Here is a 24,645-nt window from a genome sequence, read left to right as displayed (position 1 = left end):
TGAATTCCGTAGTTTTTAGATCTAGGGAAATGAAGAATAGATTCAGTTTCTGTTTATCTGTAAGAGATCCTAGTGTATTTACATTTTCTCCATTAGCTTATTAGTCTTAGAAGCAGTTGTGACTGAAAATTCACTCTGAGACACATGTACTGCTGCCATTTATAGCTGGCACATAAGTAGGCACTCAAATATCTGTTAGAAGAATGATAGAGCTCATGATAATGGCCACCATTTTTTGAGCGTCTGGGGATGAAAGATGACTGAGACCTCTTCCTTTCCCCTGAGGCCCTCACAGAGTAGCCGAGAGAGACCTAGATAGAGTACAGGGGTCAGTACTGTGACAGGGATTCCCACCAGGGGCCGCAGGAGCTGGGGCTCTTCATCAAAGCTGTTGAAATGATGGCAGAAATGGCTGTTAGACCTGGATGGCCCTTCTTTTATCTCCAAGAGCAGGCTGTTTACCTAGCACCTAGCACGTGATCCAACAATCCCTATGTCTCATGGAGTGGGTATGATGTCATCAGGAACATTTATACATTTTTCCAGAAGAGGCTGTTGGAGAAAGTGCCCACCCTTCAGGGAGCTCAATTTGAGATCATATAATTAACCTTTTTGAGCATAATTAGCCAAGCCCACACTGTTTAAGTCTTATACTCTGGGTACCAAAGTGAACTGTATTCTGCCTATGACAAAACTACAAATAAGGTTCAGTATTGCCTTTTTTATATGCATTTTTTTTCTGGGTTGTCATGCCATTGGTTATACTTATATTTCCAAAATTTTGAATTTTACATCATATTATTGGAAAAAACAATGGATTATTGGGCCTGGTGTGATTTTCTCCATGTCTTAACTTTCTTATCTCCCCTGCTTGGTAAAATAGACGGACTGAGGGCTTTCTTTTAAGCTTTGTATCTGCTCATATGTTGGGACCCAGCAACACTGGAATCAATAACACTAGCAGTGGAAAAGATGTAACTGAACTATATGAGGGGGCAGTGGCATCTTCTTCTTTGTTTGCAGAAAACATAGCAGTCAATAGTCTAATGATTGGGAAATAATAAATTTCAATGATTACTTTTTATTTATTTTTAAGAAGATTTTATTTACTTAGAGCAAGAGAGCACGAGAGCACAAGCAGGGGGAAAGGCAGAGGGAGAGGGAGAAGCAGGCTGAGCATGGAGCCTGGTGTGGGGCTCGATCCCAGGACCCTGGAATCATGATTTGAGCCAAAGGCAGATGCTTAACTGACTGAGCCACCCAGATACCCCTCAATGATTACATTTTAAATTCAAGTTGCATGGCTAACACAGGCATATGGTACCAATTAAAAGGGACAAAATAAATGTATGCTCTCCCTGTCTCTTGGCCACCCTGTTCCCCTTCCTGGAGGAAGTCTCAGTTATCAATTTGTTCTGTATTACACAGTGAGGCACGTGCACACTTTTGCAGAAATGCTAGCATACCTTATTAGGCTTTTTTACCTAGCAACGTATCTTAGCGATTATCCTTATTGGTACTTAGAGACCTGCCTCATTCTTGGAGAGAGTTGCATGGGATGGCTTTACTATAATTCATGTAACCAGTTCTCTACTGATATTCATTTACATTTCAGTCTTGCTGATTTAAGTAGTGTTGTAATGATTAACCTTGTACATACACCATTTTGCACGTGTGCAAGTATACTTGTAGTTTAAATTCCTAGGAGTGGAAATATTGAGTCAAAAGGTATAGGCATTTAAATTTTTGATAGGTAATTGCCATGTTGCTTCCCACAGAGGTTGTCTTGATTTATATATCAATTTATACTGTCATTGGAGAGTGTGAGAGGGTATCTTTCTCTACACCTAGCTAAAATTATATTGTTTTGATGGTTGCCAATCAGACAGATGAAAAAAACCGATTTTTAACATCAGTAGTGTTAATAAATTCACTGGGTATCAGAGAGATCCATTGAGAATCTTTATGTATTTAATACAAAAAATTTATTATAGTAAAAGTTATAGTAATTATAGTAAAAATTAAATACATCCCTGTCTTTCTAGACTATTAACTTCTGGAGAGTTTTGTGCTTATTGCTCTCTATACTTACTACTCTTTGCATGGATAGCAGCTGTGTGCTGGGCACTACACTACACACTGTGAGAACAGACAGTACTGTGTGAGGAGCCAGATCCTAGAGAAGACTGGTATGAACATGGTACAACAGTGGGTATAAATGTTACACTTTTAGAATGAGGACACAGACAAAAGGATTCAGGTCTTTCTGTCCAGTGAGCACTGCGCAGATATTGTCAAATGAATCCTGCCATAATTTGCATTTTTCTTATGAGTGTGGTTAAGCATCTTTCCCTGGGTTTGAGTCATTTTTTTCCCTATGATTTGTCCTTTGCTCTTTTTTGTTGGGTTATTGATCTCTTTCTGACACTTTGTAGAAGGTATTCTAACAGGCAACATTCCCCCACTTGGAATCTTGTTGATGAATTTTCTTTTATTCTTGTTTTGTCTATTTTGCAGTTTTCTGTAATTTATCAGTCCTTTCTTTTACAGCTTCTGGATTCTGTGGCAGAGTGTCAAATAGTCTTTCCCACTCCGAGATCATAAAATATTTCTCTCATATTTTCTTCTAGTGCTTTTAAGGCTTCATTTTTGAATGAGTAGATTTATTTTGAATGTCTAACATTCCCAGTCTAATAAAGAAATAGATATTGCTTGTTTAAGGAAGATGAGGTACTGTGTGAATTTTCTTACTGTATCTTCTTCCTACTCTTTTAAAAAAATTTTTTTATTTATTCATGATAGACAGAGAGAGAGAGAGAGAGAGAGAGAGAGAGAGGCAGAGACATAGGCAGAGAGAGAAGCAGGCTTCCCGCAGGAAGCCTGTTGTGGGACTCGATCCCGGGACTTGGGGATCATGCCCCTGAGCCAAAGGCAGACGCTCAACCACTGAGCCACCCAGGCGTCCCTTCCTACTTCTCTTTTTTTTTATTATTATTATTCATAAGAGATAGAGAGAGAGAGGCAGAGACAGAAGCAGGCTCCATGTGGGGAGCCTTACGTGGGACTCGATCCCAGGTCCCCAGGATCATGCCATGGGCTGAAAACGGTGCTAAACCACTGAGCCACCCGGGCTGCCCCTTTTCTACTATTCTTAAGCCAGATCTGCATCCTGCTAGGTGAGAAGTTGGTTGTGATCCAGTGAACGCCAGCTGGGTCATTGGAAGGATGATACAGATTTCCATGTTGTCATAGCTTTGGACTGCATTGGAAATAATACCCTTCATCTGTAATGGGTGTCCTACCCATAACACTGCTAAATTGGCCATTCATTTGACAGATAGTTATTAAGTGCTTACTAAAGCATCTCCAAACAGCTGGTTGGTATTGACACCCTTTGATCCACTGGTAATAATCTAGATGTTTAGCAGGGCATGGGCAGATATAAAGGCACCAACTATCATGCAGGTAACCTCACTGCGCATGTATCAGGAAGCTATGTTACCTCTTTGGGACATGAAGGTAGCTATTGTTATCTTTGTCCAGCCTGTAGCACTTCCTGAGCTCCTCACAGCATTTATTCCCATCCTATTGGTCAAGAGCTTCTTGCCTGGGCTTGTGTTATCAGTGATTCTTGGGAGATAATACTGCAAATGTATGATAGTACAAATATGTAGTTGAAAATTTACATAGAAACATGACAGTCGGTATCCTGTTACTTAAAAAAAAAACTTGTTAGCTTTGAGCTGAAAATATTGTAGGTCAATCTATGATGATATTGTCAGAGCACTTTTCTAAGTGGCAACATACTTTGTTAAATATAAGAAAGCCATTGGTGTGGTTTCACTATGTAATTTTTAGGGGAAATTATGAAATATTTCAGGCATTAGAAAAAGACAGAAACTGAATAGCAAACACCAGTGTGTCCACACCTCTCATTTATCAAATCCTCATATGTTGCCATATTTACTTCAGATGTTTTTTGTGTGTGTTTTTTAGAAATATTTCTAGTGAGGTTGGTGTGTCTCATAGTTCAACAGCATGGGTATTTTTTAGAATTGTGATAATGAGAGATATCTTTTTAGAGAAATAGGATCTTATAGCTGAAGCTCCCCTGGTGCTCTCCTATTGCTTTCAAAATACTTGCTGTGTCTTCCCAGGTGTTTTGAGATTGACTAGCCCTTTCTGAAGGGAGCCAAATGCTGGGAAAGCAGTCTCTGCAAGCATGCGATGTTCATGGGGTAGCAGCTCCTCAAATTTGCCTTTTATGTGGGGGGCAGGCAGGAAGGGATTATGCTTGTGGGGGATGGGGGCAATGTGCTATTTTAGAATTCTGTATCTATTCAAAATTCTCTTGCAGTAGATTTGGTGTAAGGGTTTGTTTTAATGATTTCCTTTTATCTCCTGCCAGTGGTAATTTTGCAAAAAGGTTTTCCATGAACTAAGCATAGGGGGCACAGCTGTGATGCCGCAGCCACACCTGGCCCTAAAGGGAGCCTTACCTGCCGAAAGAAACAGACCAGGTTTCAGGGCAGGCTGATGAATGATTTCTTTTCTCCTCTGCTCTGCTTCTATCCTGAGCTGAGGGAACCCTGCCCAGCCTCACTCTAATGTAGAGGGAAGCCCAGGACCAGCATTTTCTATAGGGCAAGGCATCATGAGCTCCCCTTCCCTGGTGTCAATGGCACCAGCCTGCTCCATGTGCCTGTACTGTTGGTGGCAGGAGAGAAGGAAATATTTTAAGATGTGGGGAAAGCAGCTGAGGTGGAGAGGAAGGACCCCGTGGAGGGAGAAGATCCACTCAGCTGATTGTGACAGTTGGATAAGTCACCCCTTGGTTCACCCACTTGGTAAGGAGCATCTGGCACATTCTGACCACTGGTCCCCTTAACGTCAATCCCAGAAAGCTTTCCCCTGAGATGCTTTTCATGTTTTTGACCTTCTAGGATGAAATACTGGCACATTTCACTTTAAATGAATCTGTTGTCTTCTGGCTTAAGCATTCATATTGTTACTTGAAGTGGAAATAGCATACAGTGAAGTGTGGAAATCTTATACATGAACAGAGTTCGAAGAAGTTGTAGGTGTGTATGCACCTGTGCAGCCATCACCCAGACCGGATTATAGAACCTCTTCATCCTCCCTGTCATTACCTTCCCAGGGGCAGGTGGGAAGCTTATCTCCATTGATAAGCTGTGCCTGTTGTTCCACTCCACATTAACAGAATCATACAGCATGTGATCTTCTCAGCCTGGCTTCTTTCACTCAACATCCTGATGGTGGAGTTCATCTGTTTTGTTAGGTAGTATTCTTTTTTACAGCACTTGCTATTTAATGATGACGTTAATAATGACAAGAAGTCATCAATCTATATACCACTCCCCAATTTACTCTTTGACCCTGAAGACACCTCTGTGATGGTGCCAAAGCATTTAGCATTAGACTTCTTTTTAGAGATGACAAAGCAGCTGCTTAGAGGCTTTCAGTATCATCCCCAAGGTCACCCACCTAATAAATGATAATGCCAGCACTAATTGTTTTTTGTTTTGTTGGACTTGCACCATCATTCTCCCCACTTAATGTGAAGCTTGTGTCTTTACTTGTGTCAAGGTTGCTGGCAGGATGAGAGGAGGGAGGGACCCCAGACTGGACCTTCACTGGTGTTTCACTGTGGAGTATTTTGGTTAATAGAAAGAAGTTAAGGTTCAACCAAACCAACCCCCCCAGCACCTGGATAGTATGTAATGGATGGGGAGGCTGAGGAGAAAAGAGGGAAAGCCAGCTTAGCTCAGCAGCCAGCCACATCCAGGCAACTCCACTTATCACAAAGCAGACTATGCTAGTCTAGTTCCCAGTTGTGTACAAATTATGCGTTTGCTCAGTGAGGCTGTTGTTTGCAGGCTGCTAAATGCGTCATGGCAAATTTTTGCTAGAGTGGCATTATCGGGGCTTTTTGGCCTCCAGATGTGGGTGAGCCATCTTGGGCTCTGATCAGCTTAGTGCTTTGGGAAGCAGGAATATAAGTTCTCCTGTCTCTTCACTCACATTGCCCTTGTGACATGGCTCAAGTGTTATCACAGCATCGATATCTTACTGATGGCCTCAGTTTTACTGTACATGATGAGTTTCCACTGTTGAGGCATCAGATTTGGGATAAAGTGAGGTTGGGTTTCCTTTACCTCCTAAAGAGGTTTGCCGATACCCTGATGATTTTGTAGTGTTTTAAAGCAAGCACAGTCATTGCTGATTTATATATGTGGGGATGTATAAATTTCTGTAAGCCCCCATGGCCCACAGTTCTGGCCTAGGGTGTGGCCTCTACCACTGGAATGGTAGGATCCAGGTTCTTAACAATGGTGAAAAATATAGGCCTAGTGTTAGAAAGTGAAAATTGAAGGTTGGGGGCTGGGAACATTCAGAGCCAGGAAATCCAGAGTCCCATGATCTGGATCAGAACCTCGGAGAGCTCCAGGTAACCAGATGCTGGCAGCTGTGGGCAGGCAGAAGTTATTCCAGTGCCAAGTGCACCCTCCCCTGCAGCAAAGAGCTTTCATGTGTGGATGAGAAAGAACTTCAAGGACTGGTGCATTTGTGGATAAAGTAGTACCTTATATTCTTTAGCTATGGAGGGAAGTGAAGATTCCCACTGGAGCCATGGGTGTGGTGATTTTGAATCTCCGCTCTATAGCCATAGCACTAGTTCTTCCTTGGAGGTGAAGTGTAGCAAGAGAGCCCTGGCCAGAAGGCCCAGAGTTGGGTCCCATGGCCCACTATGCCTTTACTAGCTTTGTGGCCTTTGGCTGCTCTTGCGTCCTCTCTGACTGGGTCTCACGATTCTTGAACGCAAAAATATATCAGTCTGGAAGAATCAGGGTTTTATTTCTTTTTTTTCAATAGCATAATGACAGTGCTACCATGAGGAGCAAGTGAAAAAATATCTGCTAAAACACTATAATTTCTCTGAGCCTTTGCCTGTGTAAGCTTGTGTCATTACCAGCATCGTCACCTATTTTTAGAGCCTACCAATAGGAGTCCATGACATCAGATGCCTGTAAAAGTCGAGGTGTTGTTAGAGAAGTGCACTCCCCATGTTCCATTTGCATGGTAATGGGCACTGTGGGGCCAGCATGCATGTCGGATAGTTTGAGCTAGCAGTACACAGGGATGTGTGGCTTGCTATGCAGTTTAACAAGTTTTTAAATGAAAGGGTTTATCCTGTGGTCTTTTGGAAGTAACTGGGCGATTTCAGTAGGGGAGTGACAAGAGCATATATTTGTTTTTGGAGAGTGTCTCTTGTGGCAATGTAGAGGCTGACCTGGGAGGGGAGAGGCCAGAGGCAGGGAAACATTATTGCCACTCCAGCAGGACTTGGGAACAGTGGTTGAGAGATGCGCTCTGAAGTGAGGTGGGTTGGGTTCCGATTCTGGCTGCTGTATGGCAGGCTCTCTTGGTGCTGCACGTCTTGGTGTGTGTGTCACTGGTGAATGGGATAGTCGTGCAGGCTCCATGTTGCCATCCAGGTGCAGCTCTGAGAGCAGCTTCGGCATGTGACAAGCACACCCGTGTTAGCTGGTGTTCCTGTGTATGTTTTCTTGTGGTAAAATACATATAACGTGAAAGTTGCCATTTTAACCATTCAAAATGTACAGTTCAGTGGCATTAGCCACATTAACGATGTTGTACGTTATCCTTATCTCTATCTAAAACGTTTTGGTCACCCCAAACAGGAACTTTGTAATCATTAAACATTGACTCTCATCCCCCCTTCCCACTCCCTGGTAACCTCCAGTGTTTCTATGAATTTGCCTAGTCTAGCTGCATTATGTAAGTGGAATCATACAATATTTGTCCTTTTATGTTTGGCTTATTTCACTTAGCATAATGGTTTCTAGCCTTATTCATGTTGTAGCAGGTCTCAAAACTTGATTCTTTTTTGAGGCTGAATAATATTCTTTTGTATGGATAGACCACATTTGTTCGTCCATTCATCTGTTGATGGATACTTAGGTTGTTTCCACCTTTTGTCTACCAAGAATAATGCTGCAGTAAATGTTGGCATACAAGTATCTCTTTAAGTCCTCGATTTCAGTATTTTAGGGTATATACCTAGGAGTAGAATTGCTTGGTCACACAGTGGTTCTCTGTGTAACTCTGAGGAACCACCGTACTGTTTTCCACAGGGGCTGCACCACTTTCCATTCCTGCCAGTGGTGCACAAGGGTTCCAATTCTTCCACAGCCTCATCAACACTATTTTCCTTTCTAAAAAAAATTCTAATGGGTGCCTGGGTGGCTCAGTGGTTGAGCGTCTGCCTTCGGCTCAGGGCGTGATCCTGCAGTCCCAGGATCGAGTCCCACATCGGGCTCCCCTTGAGGAGCCTGCTTCTCCCTCTACCTATGTCTCTGCCTTTCTCTCTCTCTCTATCTTTCATGAATAAATAAATAAATAAAATCTTTAAAAAATAAAAATAATAAAATAAAAATTCTAGCCATTTTAGTGGGTATGAAGGAGTACTTCATTATGGTTTTGATTTATGTTTCCCTAGTGACTAATGATGTTGGGTATCTGGTCATGTGCTTGTTAGCCAGATGTATATCTTTTAGGAGAAACATCTCTTCAAGTTCTTTGCCTGGTGTTCATGGTTTTAAGACAGCATAGGAGGAATGGAGAGAACTGAGAGGTCGAGGAACTAGATAAAGCCCAACTGGGTGACTGGTGAGGCATGGGGGTTAACACTGAGTTTTCCAGCTTGGGTAAGTGAGTAGATGATGGGCTCTCAAGCAAGATAGCTCCTCTCCCTTCCAGAAAAGAGGCAGGTCAGAGGGAAGGTTTTGAGTTGGTGGGAGAATGCATTGAGCCTGGTGTACCTGGATATTGTGCCAGTGCACTGCCATACCTGTGTGTTTGGTTTCTCTGGAAAAATATGGGGCATATTTTTTGTCTCCTCCCTGCTTCCATCTAAGAAGGAACTTAAGAAATCTGGTCATTGTTAGGCTTCTGTGTGTGGCAAATATAAACAATCATTGGCGGAGTCAATGGAATCTGGGATTTATGAACCAAACTCTTTGGTATTGCTGTTTTAGCCCTTAAGCACCTGCTCGATCAGGTCATTCCTTCCAAACTTGCGAGGTGCTGTTCTGAAGCCTTGGGTTTGGGTATTCTTAACAATCACAGCTTCTAGGGGCACCTGGATGGCTCAGTCACTGGAGTGTGTGACTCTTGATCTTGGGGTCTTGAGTTTGAGCCCCACGCTGGATGTAGAGATTACTTAAAGACAAAAACCAAAACCAATCACAGCTTCTAAAGTTCTCTCTAGTGATCCCTCCAGTCTCTCAAACATTTGTCCCTCTCTCACGCTTCCCCAACTGCGTGCCTTTAGTGGTTAGTGCGAGCAAATGCTTGACAAGTTGCCCACAACCTACTGAATTTCCCCGAATTGGTCCCTGGTGACCTTGGATGTTGTATCGCCATGTTACGTTGTGTCCAGCTGGGAAACTTGTGTGTGCGTAGTCACATCCACACTGCAGTGGAATGGGAGGTTTGAGCAACTGTTCTGCCCCCAAAGAAGCAACCTCTGGGGAATGAGCACCCATGGTGGCTTGTTTTTCTTTACTTCTCAAGCCATAGCAGCCTGGCAGCCATCACCAAGAAAGCATCCCGTCATGTGGCTCAGGCGGGCAATGTTTGCAGATTGTCCCCTGATGCCATCTGCCTGTGAGGCTACAGAAACCCCCAGCAACTGCTGTTCTAGCAGGTGCCGTGGCTGCTGAGGTGGGAGTCCGTGTACATACACACACATGCACACAGCTTTGTGCTGGGTTGGCCTGGGACGCCAGCTGAAACTCTCAACCCAGCAAAGTGCCAGCCACAGTTGCTGATTTCCGGTGGGGCCCTGGTGAGGGAGGGCGAGGATGTTGTGAACTGAGCCAGCAATTGGGGAATTGGATATGGTAACTAACACCCGGGTGTATTATAGGAAGCTGCTGCCCAGTGGCTATGTTTTGACAAGCTTTTGTTCCTTTCTTTCTGCCTCTGCCCTCTGCCCAGGCTGAATCTCAGCCCCCTACCAAATTTGCTGTCTTCATGTTTATTCTATAGAAGGAGCCCGTCCCCATTTCCTGCCCCATGTTCTTCCCAAAGAACACATCTCTTGTCCTTGAGCTCTTCCTGCTACTCAGCCATGCTCTGGGTCTATCCCCTTAGTTTTCCCTTTTTCCCACGTTGGTATAATTAGTCATGGTTTCAGACAAGCCCAGAAACCCTCCGCTCCAGACCTGCAATTTGTGAGTTTCTATCATTTTGGGCTATTGACGCTTTCAAAAATAATTATGTAAATTATTAGAGTAATTTGAAGTAATTGTATCAGCCATCAGTTTTTAAAATTCTATATCTGGGCAGCCTGGGTGGCTCAGTGGTTTAGCGCCACCTTCGGCCCAGGGCATGATCCGGGAGACCCGGGATCGAGTCCCACGTCGGGCTCCCTGCATGGAGCCTGCTTCTCCCTCTGCCTGTGTCTCTGCCTCTCTCTCTCTCTCTCTCTTTGTGTGTGTCTCATGAATAAATAAAGAGCCTACTTCCAAACAAACAAACAAAAAATTCTATGTCTTTGGGCAGCCCTGGTGGCTCGGTGGTTTAGCGCCGCCTTCAGCCCAGGGCGTGATCCTGGAGACCTGGGATCGAGTCCCACATCGGGTTCCCTGCATGGAGCCTGCTTCTCCCTCTGCCTGTGTCTCTGCCTTTCTCTCTCTGTGTCTCTCATGAATAAATAAATAAAATCTTTTTTTAAATTTCTGTATCTTTTAAAAAAGATTTTATTTATTTGAGAGAGAGAGAGAGAGAGAGCACATGAGCAGGGGGAGGGACAGGCACCCCCTCACCCCGGCTGAGTGTGGAGCCTGACTCAGGGCTCAATCCCAGGATCCTGGGATCATGACCTGAGCCAAAGGCAGACACTTAACTGAGTCACCCAGGTGCCCCTAAATTTTGTATCTTAATGGGTCTTTGATAAGAGACCACCTAGAGCAAACTTTGTCCATAAAGGGCCAGGTGTTTTATGCTTTGATCTCTGTTCCAAATACTTAGGTCTGCTGTCATAGCAGCCCTAGAAAATACTTAAGCAGATGAAGGTGGTTGTGTTGTAATGAAACTTTTATTTATAAAAATATGTGGTGGGCTGTCATTTGCTGACCCTTTGGCCTAGAATGATGGTCTTTATTTCTGTTTGTCATTCTTACATTTTTCTTTGTCAGGAGTTAAAGAAAGCCAGAGGGACTTGATGACTGTAAATGAACTTAAATCACCTTCTTTGGGGTTTAGCATAATTGTGAACCAATGGTGATATGGGAATATATTTCTCTAAACCCCTGTTGGGAAAGATTGAAACCAAAAGGCTTTTAGGTGGTGACTTTGCTTGGCCAAAACTTTTCATTGTTCAAAAAGTAGGACAGGCTGTCACTTCGAGCTGTGTGGTGGCCTTCAGTATCATTCATTCTCTTTCTAGTCACTTGGAATGGCCATAGTCACATAGGTCATGTCACCATATTGGACATCATTTTACTTTACAGGACCAGGTGCTCCAGTAATAAATGTAAGGAAAACAAGCTACAGCAACATAGGAAATAGTATTTTTCAAACACCATGTTATACTGAGTTGAGGTCATTAGAGTTCATTTCCAGAAAGCTGAAGCTTAAAATAGCCAAAGAGCCATTTTAAAAATTTCAAACAACAGTCTTGTTTTTCTTTTATCCTCACAGGAAATAAAGAAAGAAATGAAGAAAGACCCTCTCTCCAGCAAAGCTCCAGAAAAGCCCATGCACGAAGTGTCCAGTGGAAATGCTTTGCTATCATCTGAAACAATTCTAAGAACCAACAAGAGAGGTATGGAAAAAAAGAACAAGCCCCCTCCCCACACACAAACCCAAACTGGAAGCTATTGGGTAAAGTTTCAAATTCTGAATTGCTAAAAAATTGAATGGCATTTGTCCTTTTGGTTTTCGTATAAATTTGGACACACACATGCACACACAGGGCGAGTAACAATGTAATAACTATAATCAAGGGAACTAGTACAGTTTTTTTACAATAAGAAAGTAGACTAAATTTGTAAATGATGATTTTTCTAGGACATTAGCTTTCACTTCCATATCTATTTTTATGGATGAAAGATGACTTTAGAGAATGCTATGTTGCAGGCTGAGCTATGCGTGTCTGGCCATGCTCTCTTTTTAATTTAAGGGCAGGCTTTATCAGGGTCTCTTTCTCTACCTGCTGGGTTCCCAAACACAGACCTTGTCTCTCTTGGTTTAGGAGGCAGTATGTGCAAAGATATAGCTCATACATCCCTCTAACCAAGAGAACTTTAACCATCTCATTTCCCTGTTTTGAGATCTCAAGGCAGATTTTCAGGTATTAGCTCGTGGTGGTTTTGTTTTCTCCCGTATCCCTCCTTTGTGACATCGTTGTTTGAAATGATAGGAGAGAGAATGTAAGGTTGCAGAGAGGACTCGACTCACCTCTACTGTGGTCGCACTAGATTTCCTCAGTTTTTCCTGCCCCTGCCCTCACTGTGCATCGGACAGGGCTCATACTGAGCGTGCCCATGGTAGGTTAGCATTCAGCTGCAGGCTTTTCACGGGCTTATTACTTCCTTAAAGAGAAATATAGAGCTGTTCAAAAGCAGGAGCAGGAAATGTATTAGCAAAGAGTTCCATTAAAAAGAAAAAAGAAGGCAAGTTTACATAACCACAGGGAAGAACAGCTAATCTTTCATAAAATTTAGACAGCATAAGAATTTGTCCAATAAACTGTCCATTGATCATAGTGCTCGAGACATTAGCTTTGTGTCTCTCTTCCTTCCTGCTTCTTCCTCTACCCCCTCCAGCTGCCCTGGGTTACATTTCCCTTTTTGAATTATTCAGATTAAGTATTGGCTGGAGGCCCACGCTGGTTAGCAGCTATAGGATTTTCTTTCTTTTCTTGTTTTCTTTTTTTTTTAAATCCCATCCTACCAATGCAGGGGATTTCCCATTTTAAGAATTAAGCAGATTTTGCTGTGAAACTATAGTCGTCCCGGCCAAGTGCCTCCTTCGTTCTTGCAAATAAGTTCCAGAGCTCCTGAGGCCTGCCCTTATAGATAGTTTCAGAGAGCAAGGAGTCAGTGTGTCTTTCTATATTCCCAAACCTTGCTTGCTTTCCTGAGCCCCTCTCGTTCCTCCTCGTGCTTCTTGGGTCAGTGAGTCAGGAAAGTACACGCAACATGATCAGTGGCAAGGCTCCTCCTGCCAGCCCTGCTTTTTGTAAGGTAAATAAGAGAATTAAGGTAATTAATTGACTTAACAAGATAAGGAATTAATTAAGTTAAGGAATTAAGGTAATTATCCAGATGAGTTTGATAAAAATTACCTGAGAACTTTAAATGAAAGAAGGATTCCAACTTTTCTGATAATTGCCTCTTTGCATCTAAAACTCTGACCTCTGAGGTCCTCCATGGGATTTTTCATGATCCAGAAAAAGGTACAGAACAGGGGTGCATATGGAGTGCCGTTCCTTTCTTAAATCTTCGCCTTAGGCCCAAAACCCGATGGTGACCAACCTTTTACTCTCGGGTATTTTATATAATGAATCTGCCAGTGGCTCTGAGACCTTAACACATGGAGACATGCTGTAAATATGAAGCACATAAAATACCATCTCCGTTTTGTCCCAGGCTTCACACTGACCCTCAGGTCACCTGGACCAAACATCAATTTCCAGTTGAAGGGAAGCATTGTGTACGGAGGGCCAGCACTATGTTTGGCCCTGCCCCCACCCGTCCATACTAACAGTATCCTACTACTCCTTATAATAAACAGCGGGGTGGATTGATTGGCCTTGTCAGGCCAGATAAATAGTTCATTGTGCTGAGCTCAAAAGCTACATTTTTTTCCCACCCCAAATCAATGAAAAACCACTTTTTTCCCCCTTAAAACAAGGATCAGAGGCTAAATCTGGGGATGATTCTAGTTACTTGTAAACACTTCCATCCAACTAATTCTTCAAGTTTTATGAGTTATTGTAAATGACCCAAGTCTTCTCCTTCTCTTTGTTTTCACCAAGCTTTGTCCCTAGAAATCTCTTGATGTTTTTGTCTGTTGCTGTTGTTATGGAGGAAAATTACTTTCAGAGTTTAGTAACAGGCTGCTTTGTTTCATTAACATGGGATCCTTCTTCAGGTATATGAGTCCACCTTGTGATTCAGCCTTGGACCCTGTGAGAATTTAAGAGAATTAACACAAATTCTTTTTCTTTTAATAAATAAAGATCAAAATCTATTTCTGTTATGAGGCTGAAATTGAACTACTTCACTGGGTCCCAAACTTGAGAAAGACTTAGCTGAAGAAGTTTGCCCAGTTGTGGCCAATGGTTTGGGGACATGCCTCACTTTGCAGCAATGGCAAGTGGGTTATAGTACCTCACAGTGTGGAACAAGCTTGTCCTCCCCAGGCCCTTGTATGAGGTCAAGAGCCACCCTAGGTTTGAAGGAAGCTACTATAATAGCCTTGAGAAAAGGCCAGGACCATGCAAACAGTTTGGGGACAGATTAGTTTCAGTTCTCAACTTGAACCTTTGCAGATCTCTACAGAGTTGATTTAGGGAGGTACTGGAGTGACTCCATTGTGCTTTTCGTTTGAGAAAAAGATGGAGTGAAATTGAGAGAGAGAAGAGTTCCTCCAGACAGCCTGGCAGCCATCAGCTATATTCTAGGCATTAGGGCTGCAAGGACATTAGTATCTGCTCCCACACCTAGCCATTTCTCTGGGCTTTACCCGAGTCACAGTGAAGGAGATTTCTGTTTAAAACAAGCTTTTCCCAAGGAGTAAGAAGTCATTTTTCATTCATGCTTGCAGCGTGGATGTTACATATCCTGAAGTTATCCCAGACTCCAGAATGTTGACAAAGTGTAGCCAGAAAATCTGAAAATTCTTCTGGGAGCCAAATGATGTTCTCATGAACCAGACAGAAAAAGGTGGTCTGTTTCCTCCTGAGGAGGATTTATTCTTTTGTTCCTTCTTTCATTAAACCCATATAGAAGAATGATGCGCAACTCCCAAATTGGAATATTGATATCTGGAGGATTTTTTTTTTAATGTTCAAACCTTACAGTTAAAAGCCAAACTGAACAAAATGGACATTTTAACAATTAACAGCAAATTCATCCAGTACATACTTGAAAATCAGCAAGGAGGATTTTGTTCATTTCTACTTCAATTAAAGGAAAGACAAAATCGTTGGGTCTCATCTCAGAGTGGTTTCCCAACCAACTTTATTTATGTGATGGGTTCAGTGTCCAGGCTGTAATCAATACCACACTGGCCTCTGTAAGGCCCAGCTTCTGTTTCGGGGCTCTAGTTCCTCGGTTTTTGCATCGCTAGCAGACCTCATGGGGAAGCTGCCTTTCTCAGAACCCCTCCTGCTGCCTACGATTTAGAATATTGTTCATTCCTCACTTTTACATGGATCCTAACGAGCGTTTAATTGCACACGTTTATAGTGTGCCACTGCAGGCCTGGCCCTCTGCTTGGTGCTGGGACAGATGGAAGGACTAGAGGAACACTACCAGCCAGGCTTGCCTGCAAGCCCTTACAGTCTGTTGTGTCCCTTGGGAAATGTTAAGAAAGTGGTGTACATTTCTTAAATCCTTTTTATCGCAAGATGGGGATATGTCTCTAATTTACTGCTGTCATTCTGAATGTGAAGCCACTCCGCGGGTTTCTGGTTGGCTTTATGTGTCCTTGTTTCTATTTCCAGTTTATCATGAATTCAGTGTTTGGTAAGTCTCTATTGTATTTTGCACATTTATTATTCTTTGCTATTATTATTATTATTATTATTATTATTATTATTATTATTATTATTGTTATGCTCTCCTGATAGAAAATGTCTTTTATAATCATCTTTTTAAGTCGCTCTGCTACTTTGGCATCTGCCTTATGAAAGATAAACTGCTTTTACCATCTTTATTTAAGGTTTATTGTGCATTTGCATTTTACTGCCCCTTCCAGGAACTGACTAATGCTGGAAGATCTGATGGTCTCAAAAATGTTATTTGTAACAGGTCTAGCACTGATGCTACAATATGAGATTCAAGTTGAGCTGGGGGAGGGTTACTCTCGAAGTTGCTATGTGGATGTGTCTTGGATTGTAGAACATGACTCTGTGGGCTCATTTCTCATGTATTTAGTTCTTCAGACAGGTTTAATTCAAAAGTCCTGAACAGAGGGACCAACAGCTGCTCTGCCTCTGGTGACACACTGTTGCTTTAAAAGTTGATGCAGAAATTCTTCAGAATTCATTTTGTGTGTGGATGGGTGATATATACATGCCCCCCAGCATAATATGGGCCTCGTGTTTGCCACACAGAAAGGCTCTCCATTTTGGTCTGCTGCTTGTGGCTGTCAGAAGAATCATACCTAGGGTTTATCTTTCTTTGCCCCCAGCACCAGTCATTCCAATACCTAAAGATCTGGCTGTAGTGGCCTCCCTCCCTTGTTTCTACTGAAGGGGAAATGTTTTTGCAAGCTCTCATTTCTTTAGCATTTACTTGGCTATTCACAATAACGTTCTCGAGGTATCTGCGGGCTGGTTTGTCAGGACAGGAGTGCGCATACGCCCGGCCAAGCACGTGCTGTGTGGAACTCTGTGTTGGCTCCAAGGCAGTGGCCTGGTTCTCTTGATAGGCTATGGGCTCTTTGTTTGAAATGAAACTGTAAACAAAGGATGGAAAAAGTGTGTCCTTAATAAAGAAAATGTCAACTGCTTTGCTTTTCCAGTGCTTTGTTGGTTAAGGTAGATGCAAGATCTGGGAATTTGTTTATAGAAACAAGATTTTGTTCCTTTCCAATTTCCTTTTGGAGAAACAAATGTGAATTACCCTGGTTACCTGGAATCTGAAAATGTAGCGTGTTGGGTCAGATTTTCTTCAACTCTCCAAAGTACCTATTGATCCTATCTAAATTGCTGGTTTTTATAGACAGATGGAAGAGTAAGAAGTTGAGAGAAGGTGTTACTGTTGTGTGGAAGCTCTTGACTATCACCTAAGCTGGTCTTTTCCATGGGGAGATGAAAATAAAGCTGGCCATTGGCAGTGAACCTAGATGGATATAATATTCCAGCCATTCAATAATACATACATCGTGTAAATGTGTCTTTGTATTTATCATCTTCTTTCCCAGGGGGTCTTCATTCTTGAAAGTTTGAGAGTAAAGGGACTGTTAAGAGGTTTTGTAAAGTAATTGATCCCTGGCTGCATTACTGACAGGTTCTGTTGGGAGCTGTGTTACTGGCTCTATGGGACTAGTAGTTGATGTTCGAGTATGTTGCTCCTATTTTTTTTCTTATCTGAGTAGTATTGCCTCTTGGACCTAGGGATGGTGGTGAAATGGGTGGGAAATGCCATTCTGAGTGGTGGTTGCCATTGTATATTTTCCATACATATGGGTCTTTGGCAAACTTGGTTTTAAGAAATTTTCTTGTGTTATATTCGTCTACTTTCAATCTCTATGTCCTGATTCCAAGGTGTTAACCCTAGAGGAATTAGTGTACCCTGGACTAATTATTGATTTAGACTTCTAAGGCGTTCCTGTTGGGTTTCCACCCATCCATCCAGAGGACCGCCAGGGAGTGGGTTTGTGGTGGTGGCTCCACCTGGTGGCTTTCCCAGGAAACTCCTCCTCCTGCCCACCTTTTCTCCCTGCAGAGAGAGATGCCTTTGGTTCCTCTGACTTAGTGTTCTCAATTCATGCCATTCCATTTTAGACCCATAGCTTCTCACATTACACATGTGTTCGTTCTCTTTAGCTCCATTCCTCTCTCTTCTAATTTTTGTTCATTGAACTCACAGAATCTGCTTCCCCATCCTTGTCCCATCTGTTACACCGACACTGACAGGGATCATTGTTGATAAGTGTGGAAAAAAAAAAGGACTCCTATAGGCATGACTCTAGGTGTAGGTAATAATTTGAATTTAAACACAATGAAGAAGTACACTAAAATTCCTGTAGGTAAGACATAATCTCCTCCTTAGTAGCTCCAGTTACCCCTAATTACTTTACTTCTTATTGGACCCAGTTTTCCTAAAAGGAGCAATATTTTATGACTGATGTTGTTTTCACTTGTCAGCAGGTGGTGAAATAAAGAGGCTACTGACTTTGTTAGCTTCATTATCATTTGTCAGTTCTCTACAGGAAGCCCCTTCTTGCCTGGCCATGGGCCAGCCCCCCATCCTCACCCCTCTCCATGCTCCCCTCTGGGTATACCACTGAGCATAAGTATTCTTGATAAATAAAAATGTTTCTTCTTTAATTTCATTGTTTTTTTGGGGTTTTGTTAGTTGATGACATTGCAGATGTGTTTTAGCTACATTCTGGGTTAGTCTGAGAACTTAATCACCACTTATGACTTTGTTTCTATGAGAAAAAGCATTTGGAATTTCAAACACTGCATAGTGCATAACCCATTTGTAAATCTGACTTCTTTCTTTGATTTTTACATTGCTGGTCTGAAGCCTTGGGTACCTTTTAAAAGCAGAGTCCATATAAGCGGGGAAGATTGTGCTTTTCTCATCGTGCAGAGGCGTTTACAGTTCCTGTGGTATAGAATGCTAGGAGTAGGCAATCTCCCTACAACACGCCAGGCTCCGAGGGTGGTGCTGACCGACCACATGGCTCCATTGTGTACAGTGCTTATTTTCACCACTTCTGAGCTGGACCTCGGTGAGCCCAAGTTTGTCTGTATAAGGTGTATTCTCAAAGGCACGCTGTTGTATATTTTCACCTACTAGAGAGGAAGCCATGCAACATGTGTGACATGTTCAGATAGACACCAGGCCAGCAGTTCCCAGTGTGCGCTGCACAGAATTATGACCCTACAAAATATTCCACAAAAGAGGGATGGAGAGAGAGAGATAAGGAGACAGAAAGGGAGAGAAAATTGGCTCTCTGGACACAGGAATTTTGGCTAGGGCCGCCTACACTAATATCCTCCTGGAGAATGGCAAGCACCAGAGCATATTGCAGGCTCTTGGATGTCCTGTGGTCAGGAAACCTGCTTCTCTTCGGTCAGTGGACCCCATTTTACTGAATACTAGTTAGGACTCTGCTTTGCGATGTGTAGGTCTTGAAAATGCAGGGCGAGGAGCTGTCTGAGCATCCTGAGATCATCTTCGGATTGACCCTTGCACAGGGAATGTTAGAGTGAGTGGGTGGTGGTGGCTGTGCTGGTCCTGTGAGAGACACTGACCAATCTTCTATGGCCTGCGGCTGTGAACAGACACGGTGCATGATGCTGGGAGAACATCCCCTGAATCTAATACTTGAAAGCCAGTCCTCTTGGTAGGTTTTTGAGTGACAAGTTAAAAACAATTTTTTTCCCTCTTGATCATTTCTTGGGCCCTTGTGTCAAAGAGTGCCTAGGCTGGGCTTTGGCAGGAAAAGTGGGCCGAGGGGTCTGACCCAGTGAACACAAGACCAGCTCTACCTGGGACTTGGGTCAGGATGGAACAGGGATTCTAGGAGCGAATTTTAGGATGACAAAACAGTAGTCCCATAGAGTCAGGAGAGTCCCCTTGCCTTCTCTACTTGCTTTGATGGAAAGACGGGGAGTCTTAGCTCTCCTTGATACCATTAAAACCCTGATCAGGCATAAAGAAGAGGTTTGTTCACTCTCTCCTGTTAGTGAAAGAAGCTGTCATTTTGAGTTCAGGTAATGAACCCACTTGTGGAGCTGTGGGAAACACATAGCCTGCCATTTAGAGTTCTCACATCTAGGATTCCTGAGGTGGCTGAGGTCCCTGAAACTGTCCCAGCCTTCAGCCTGATTCAGGGACCTGCTTGTTGACATGCCAGGAAGGAGGACATGGAGCCTCTGCCCAGGGAACCTGAAAGGACACCCCTCTGATCTGGAGGATCCTCTTTTCAAAAGGGAGATTATTACAGGTAGATAGCTGGTAGATTAATTAAAGGTAACTAATGAGAAGTATTGTATTGGGACAGCAACTGTCCTTACTTGTAGAAAGCCCTGGAAAAAGAGCCTTTTCTTTCTTTTTTTTTAAGATTTTATTTATTCATGATATACAGAGAGAGAGGCAGAGACACAGGCAGAGGGAGAAGCAGGCTCCCTGTGCGGAGCCCGACGTGGGACTCGATCCTGGGATCCCAGGATCATGCCCTGGGCCGAAGGCAGGCGCTAAACCACTGAGATACCCAGACATCCCGAAAAGGAGCCTTTTCTCCTGTAGTTTCCTCAGTTTCTTCTAATTGCACTTACTGGTCCGTTGTCACAGCTTGGTCCCCCTGATGCCACCTGCAGCTTCAGTTTAATCTTTGGACTCATGGCTTTTTTGTGCTTGTGAAGCCCTAGGATGGTTCTGCCCTGAACAACGAGGACATTTCCCAGCCTACCTCCCTAGCCCATGGTCTGGCGGACAGTGGGCCCAGCTGCAGTGCCAGGTGGACCACTGTCATAGTCCCCTACCAGGAAGGGAATGAGAGAGCAGCCAGAAACTTCGTCCGTGCATGCACACATGCTCAAGGAAGCACATTGGAAGAGGACTGAACTGCTTGCTCCATTTGCAGTTTCCTGGAGACCTGAATAAACTCAGTGGTAGCAGGACCTTGTGGCAGGAAGAAGGGCTGCAGGCAGACTCCAGCTCCCACTTCTGCTGTACCCCCAAAGTTTCTGTGGGACATTAGGCAAGTCTCATACTCTGTTTTCCCATCTGTAAAATAAGGAGACTCGGGCAGCCCAAGTGGCTCAGTGGTTTAGCGCCGCCTTCAGCCCAGGGCCTGATCCTGGAGACCCGGGATCGAGTCCAGCGTCAGGCTCCCTACATGGAGCCTGCTTCTCCCTCTGCCTGTGTCTCTGCCCCCCTCTGTCTCTCTGTCTCTGTCTCTGTCTCTCTCTGTATCTCTCTCTATCTCAAATAAATAAATAAATAAATAAATAAATAATAAATAAATAAATAAAATCTTTTAAAAAATAATAAAATAAGGCGACTACTCTTGTTAACTCCCTCAGGGAAATTGTCAAGGTAAAAATGAGGAAAGAGAATGAATCTTGGGGCAGAAGGTGGTGAGAGAATGAACCAGGAGTCACTGAAAACAGTAGTAGTTGTTATTAAAAGTGGTAAACTGCTGGTAAGACCCCAGAATGTTGGGAAGAAATTACAGATTTATGGACAACGATAATGAAGTGTTGTTTCCATGAAGCAACGAGTGATCAGATGCACATGGAGCAGTCTGCGGGATAGACCATATGCTAGGCCATAAAAGAAGGCTCAGTAAATTTCAAAGGATTACAATCATACAGAGTGTGTTCTCCAACCACACTGGAATTAAATTAGGAATCAACAACAGAAAGAGATTTGGGAAATTCATGAATATATGGAAATTAAACAATCTACTCCTGAATTACCAGTGGGTCGAAGAAGAATCCCCAAGGGAAATTTTGAAATATTTAGAAATGAATGAAAATGATGAAAACACAATCTCCGGAAATCGACTGCATATAGCCAAAGCAACGCTTAGAGCAAAATGACAGCTGTAAATGCCTGTATTCAAAAAGAAAACAGATTTCAAATCAATACCCTAACTCTCTTTTCTTTCCCCACCTTCACTAAGATATGTTTGATATATAACATTGTATAGGTATAGGTTTGAGGTGTAGAATATGATGATTTGAGACATGTATATATTATGAAATGATTTCTACAATAAGGTTAGTTAACATATCCCTCACCTCCCATAATTACCATTTTTTTAGTTGTTATTGTGAGAACATACAAAATTCATCTTTCTCTAACATATTTTACTTAGCATAATGCCCTCAAGTTTTGTTCATGTTGTCACAGATGGCAGGATTTCCTTATTTTTATGGCTAAATAATATTCCGGGGTGTGTGTGTGTGTGTGTGTGTGTGTATGTGTGTGTGTGTGAGAGAGAGAGAGAGAGAGAGAGAGAGAGAGAGATTTTCTTTATCCATTCATCCATTGCTTAGGTTGTTTCCACATATTGGCTGTGGTGAATAATGCTGCAGTGTGCAGTGAACACAGGGGTACAAGATATCTGTTTGAGATAGTGATCTCATTAGCTTTGGATATCTGCCCAGAAGTGGGATTGTCAATAACCTAACTTTCTACCTTAAAAAACTAGCAAAAGAGGAATGCCTGGATGGCTCAGTGGTTGAGCATCTGCCTTCAGCTCAGGTCATGATCCTGGGGTCCTGGGATCGAGTCCCGCATCAAGCTCCCCACAGGGAGCCTGCTTCTCCCTCTGCCCATGTTTCTGCCTCTCTCTCCATGTCTCTCATGAAGAAATAAATAAAATCTTAAAAATAAGAAAGAAGGAAACTAGCAATAGAGGGTTGCCTGGCTCATTGAGTTGGTAGAACATGTGACTCTTGATCTCAGGGTTTTGAGTAAAGCCCCACGTTGGGCATAGAAATTACTTAATTTAAAAATATTTTTAAAAGGAACCAGAAAAAGAAGAGCAAACTAAACTTGAAGCAAGCAGAAAGAAGGAAATGAGAGTGATTAGAGTGGAAATAAGCGAAACAGAATAGGAAAATACAGAAAATTACTGAAATAAAAAACTGGTTCTTTGAAACAGTCAACAAATTGATAAACTTTAGCTAACACTGATTAAGAAAAAAACGAGAGAAGGTTTAAAATTCTAATATGAGGAATTATAAAGGGGACATCACTTCCAATCCTGGAGAAATTAAAAAGTTTGTGAAGGAATACTGAGGACAACTTACGCACTCCTTGTGGGGTTGTAAACGTGTGCAGCTGATTTGAAAAAGTGTCTGGCTGTTCCTCAAGCTATGAAGTATAGAGTTATCTGTGACCTAGTATTCCATACCCATGAGAGATGACAACATATGTCTACCTACAAACCTGTTCACAGTGGCACGATTCCTAATGTCCCCCAAATGGAAACGACCCACATGTCCATCAGCTGGACAGATGAACAAAAATGTGGTTCATCCACACGATGGAATACTGTTTGGCAATAAAAAGGAACGAAGTTTCGATACATGCCACAGCATGGATGAGCCTCAAAGACAGCAGGTGAAATTAAAGAAGCCAGACACTAAAGATCCCATGTTGTATGATGCCGTTTATGTGAAGTGTCCAGAATAGGCAAGTCCATAGAGATGGTAAGTAGGTTAGTGCTTGCCCAGAGCTGGGTGTCAGAATGGAAAGTGACTGCTCATGGGCAAGAGGTTTGTTTTGGGGGTGATGGAAATTCTAAAATCACACTGTTATGATGGTCACGTGATTCTGTAACTCTAGAAGAACCATTTAATCACACACCTAAAACGGGTGAATTTTATGGCATGTAAATAGTATCTCAATAAAGCTGGGTTTTTTTTTTTTTTTTTTTAAAGATTACTACACAAAGTGGCGTTGCAATACCGTATCTGGCTGTGCCTGCCTGTCTGTCTGCCTGTCTGTTTCTTTCTGTTTTACAACCCCTACCACTCCCCTCTTCCAGCTGGAGGACAAGATGTGTCATTCCTTTATTCAAGTCTTTAAAAATTATATGTTCCTCAGTGAAGCTTTATATTTTTCTTCATTCAATCAGTTGCCTAGGAGATAGTGAATCTGAGAGATCAAAAAGACACTGTTTTGCTGGGATGACCTAAATATTAGAGAATTGATTTGAGAAGCGTAGAGAACTGACGGTGGCATTCTATTGTTCATTTCTTGAGAAGAAAGGAGAGAGTCCCTGTAAATCAAAAGGCAAACCCTTATATTCTAAATTCTGTGCTTCATAGAGAGGCCTTTGCTGGAAAGGAAAGAATCCATTTAGGGTTCCAATTTTTCTTGCCGCTATAACTCTGTGCTGGCTATTTTTGCTCATAAATCTTTTCTGCAGCTCTGATGATTTCTTTACGAAAGATTCTTAAATGTGGAATTATTGGACAAAAGCATGTATATATTTTATGGCACTTTAAGCCATTATTATGAAATTGATTTTTGAAGGGTTGTACCAATTTACATCATCACTAGAAGGGGAAGAGTGCTTATTAGTGTTTCAAGCTTGAATTTCTTTGATTAATAGAGTTCTCTCACATTTTCTTTTTTCTGTCATGTGTTTGTATTCTTTGCTCTCATATTGAGGTCTTTATATTTTTCTTACTGATTAGTGTATTATTCCTTTGTCATTTCTGGCAAATTGTGCTTCCCAGTTGGTTGGCTTTTCATTTTGTTTACAGCTGGTTTTGAGGTACAGAAATAGTACTTTTTTACACAGATTCATTGTTGATTTTTTTTCATGATTTCCCTGAATAAAATCTCACATAATTTTTTTCCTTCTTTATACTGGCTTCATTTTTTTTACTTCTAATTTTTAATCTCTTTGGACTTTTGACATGTAGTGTGTGGTTAGTATGCAAATTGATTTTTATTTTGAAATAGCCACTTTTTCAGGACCATTTCTTGAATAATCCTGCCCTTCCCCCCATTAATTGTGATATCTTCTTTGTCATATACTATTACATATATTAGGGAATTTTTTCTGGACTTTTGCTTCTGTCCCATTAATTTGTCTCACCATTCTTATATCAATATAGTTTAAGTATTGTGACTCTATAGTATGTTTTAATATGTG

General features: G+C 42.3%; 1 protein-coding gene across 11 annotated transcripts in view; it reads left to right on the top strand.

Annotated features, from left to right (window-relative positions):
* Positions 1 to 24,645, top strand: part of SH3KBP1 (SH3 domain containing kinase binding protein 1) — a 339,617-nt gene that overhangs the window by 129,692 nt on the left and 185,280 nt on the right. For all 11 annotated transcript variants that reach the window (XM_038586998.1, XM_038586995.1, XM_038586997.1 and 8 more), the window contains one exon: positions 11,752 to 11,875. In XM_038586998.1, coding sequence (XP_038442926.1) covers positions 11,752 to 11,875 — 124 coding nt within the window. The remainder of the gene's footprint in view (positions 1 to 11,751; positions 11,876 to 24,645) is intronic.

This window comes from Canis lupus, chromosome X, assembly GCF_011100685.1.
Source record: "Canis lupus familiaris isolate Mischka breed German Shepherd chromosome X, alternate assembly UU_Cfam_GSD_1.0, whole genome shotgun sequence".
NCBI classification, from domain to species: domain Eukaryota; kingdom Metazoa; phylum Chordata; class Mammalia; order Carnivora; family Canidae; genus Canis; species Canis lupus.
Note: the sequence above shows the minus strand (reverse complement) of the source record. Positions and strands in the feature narration are given on the sequence as shown.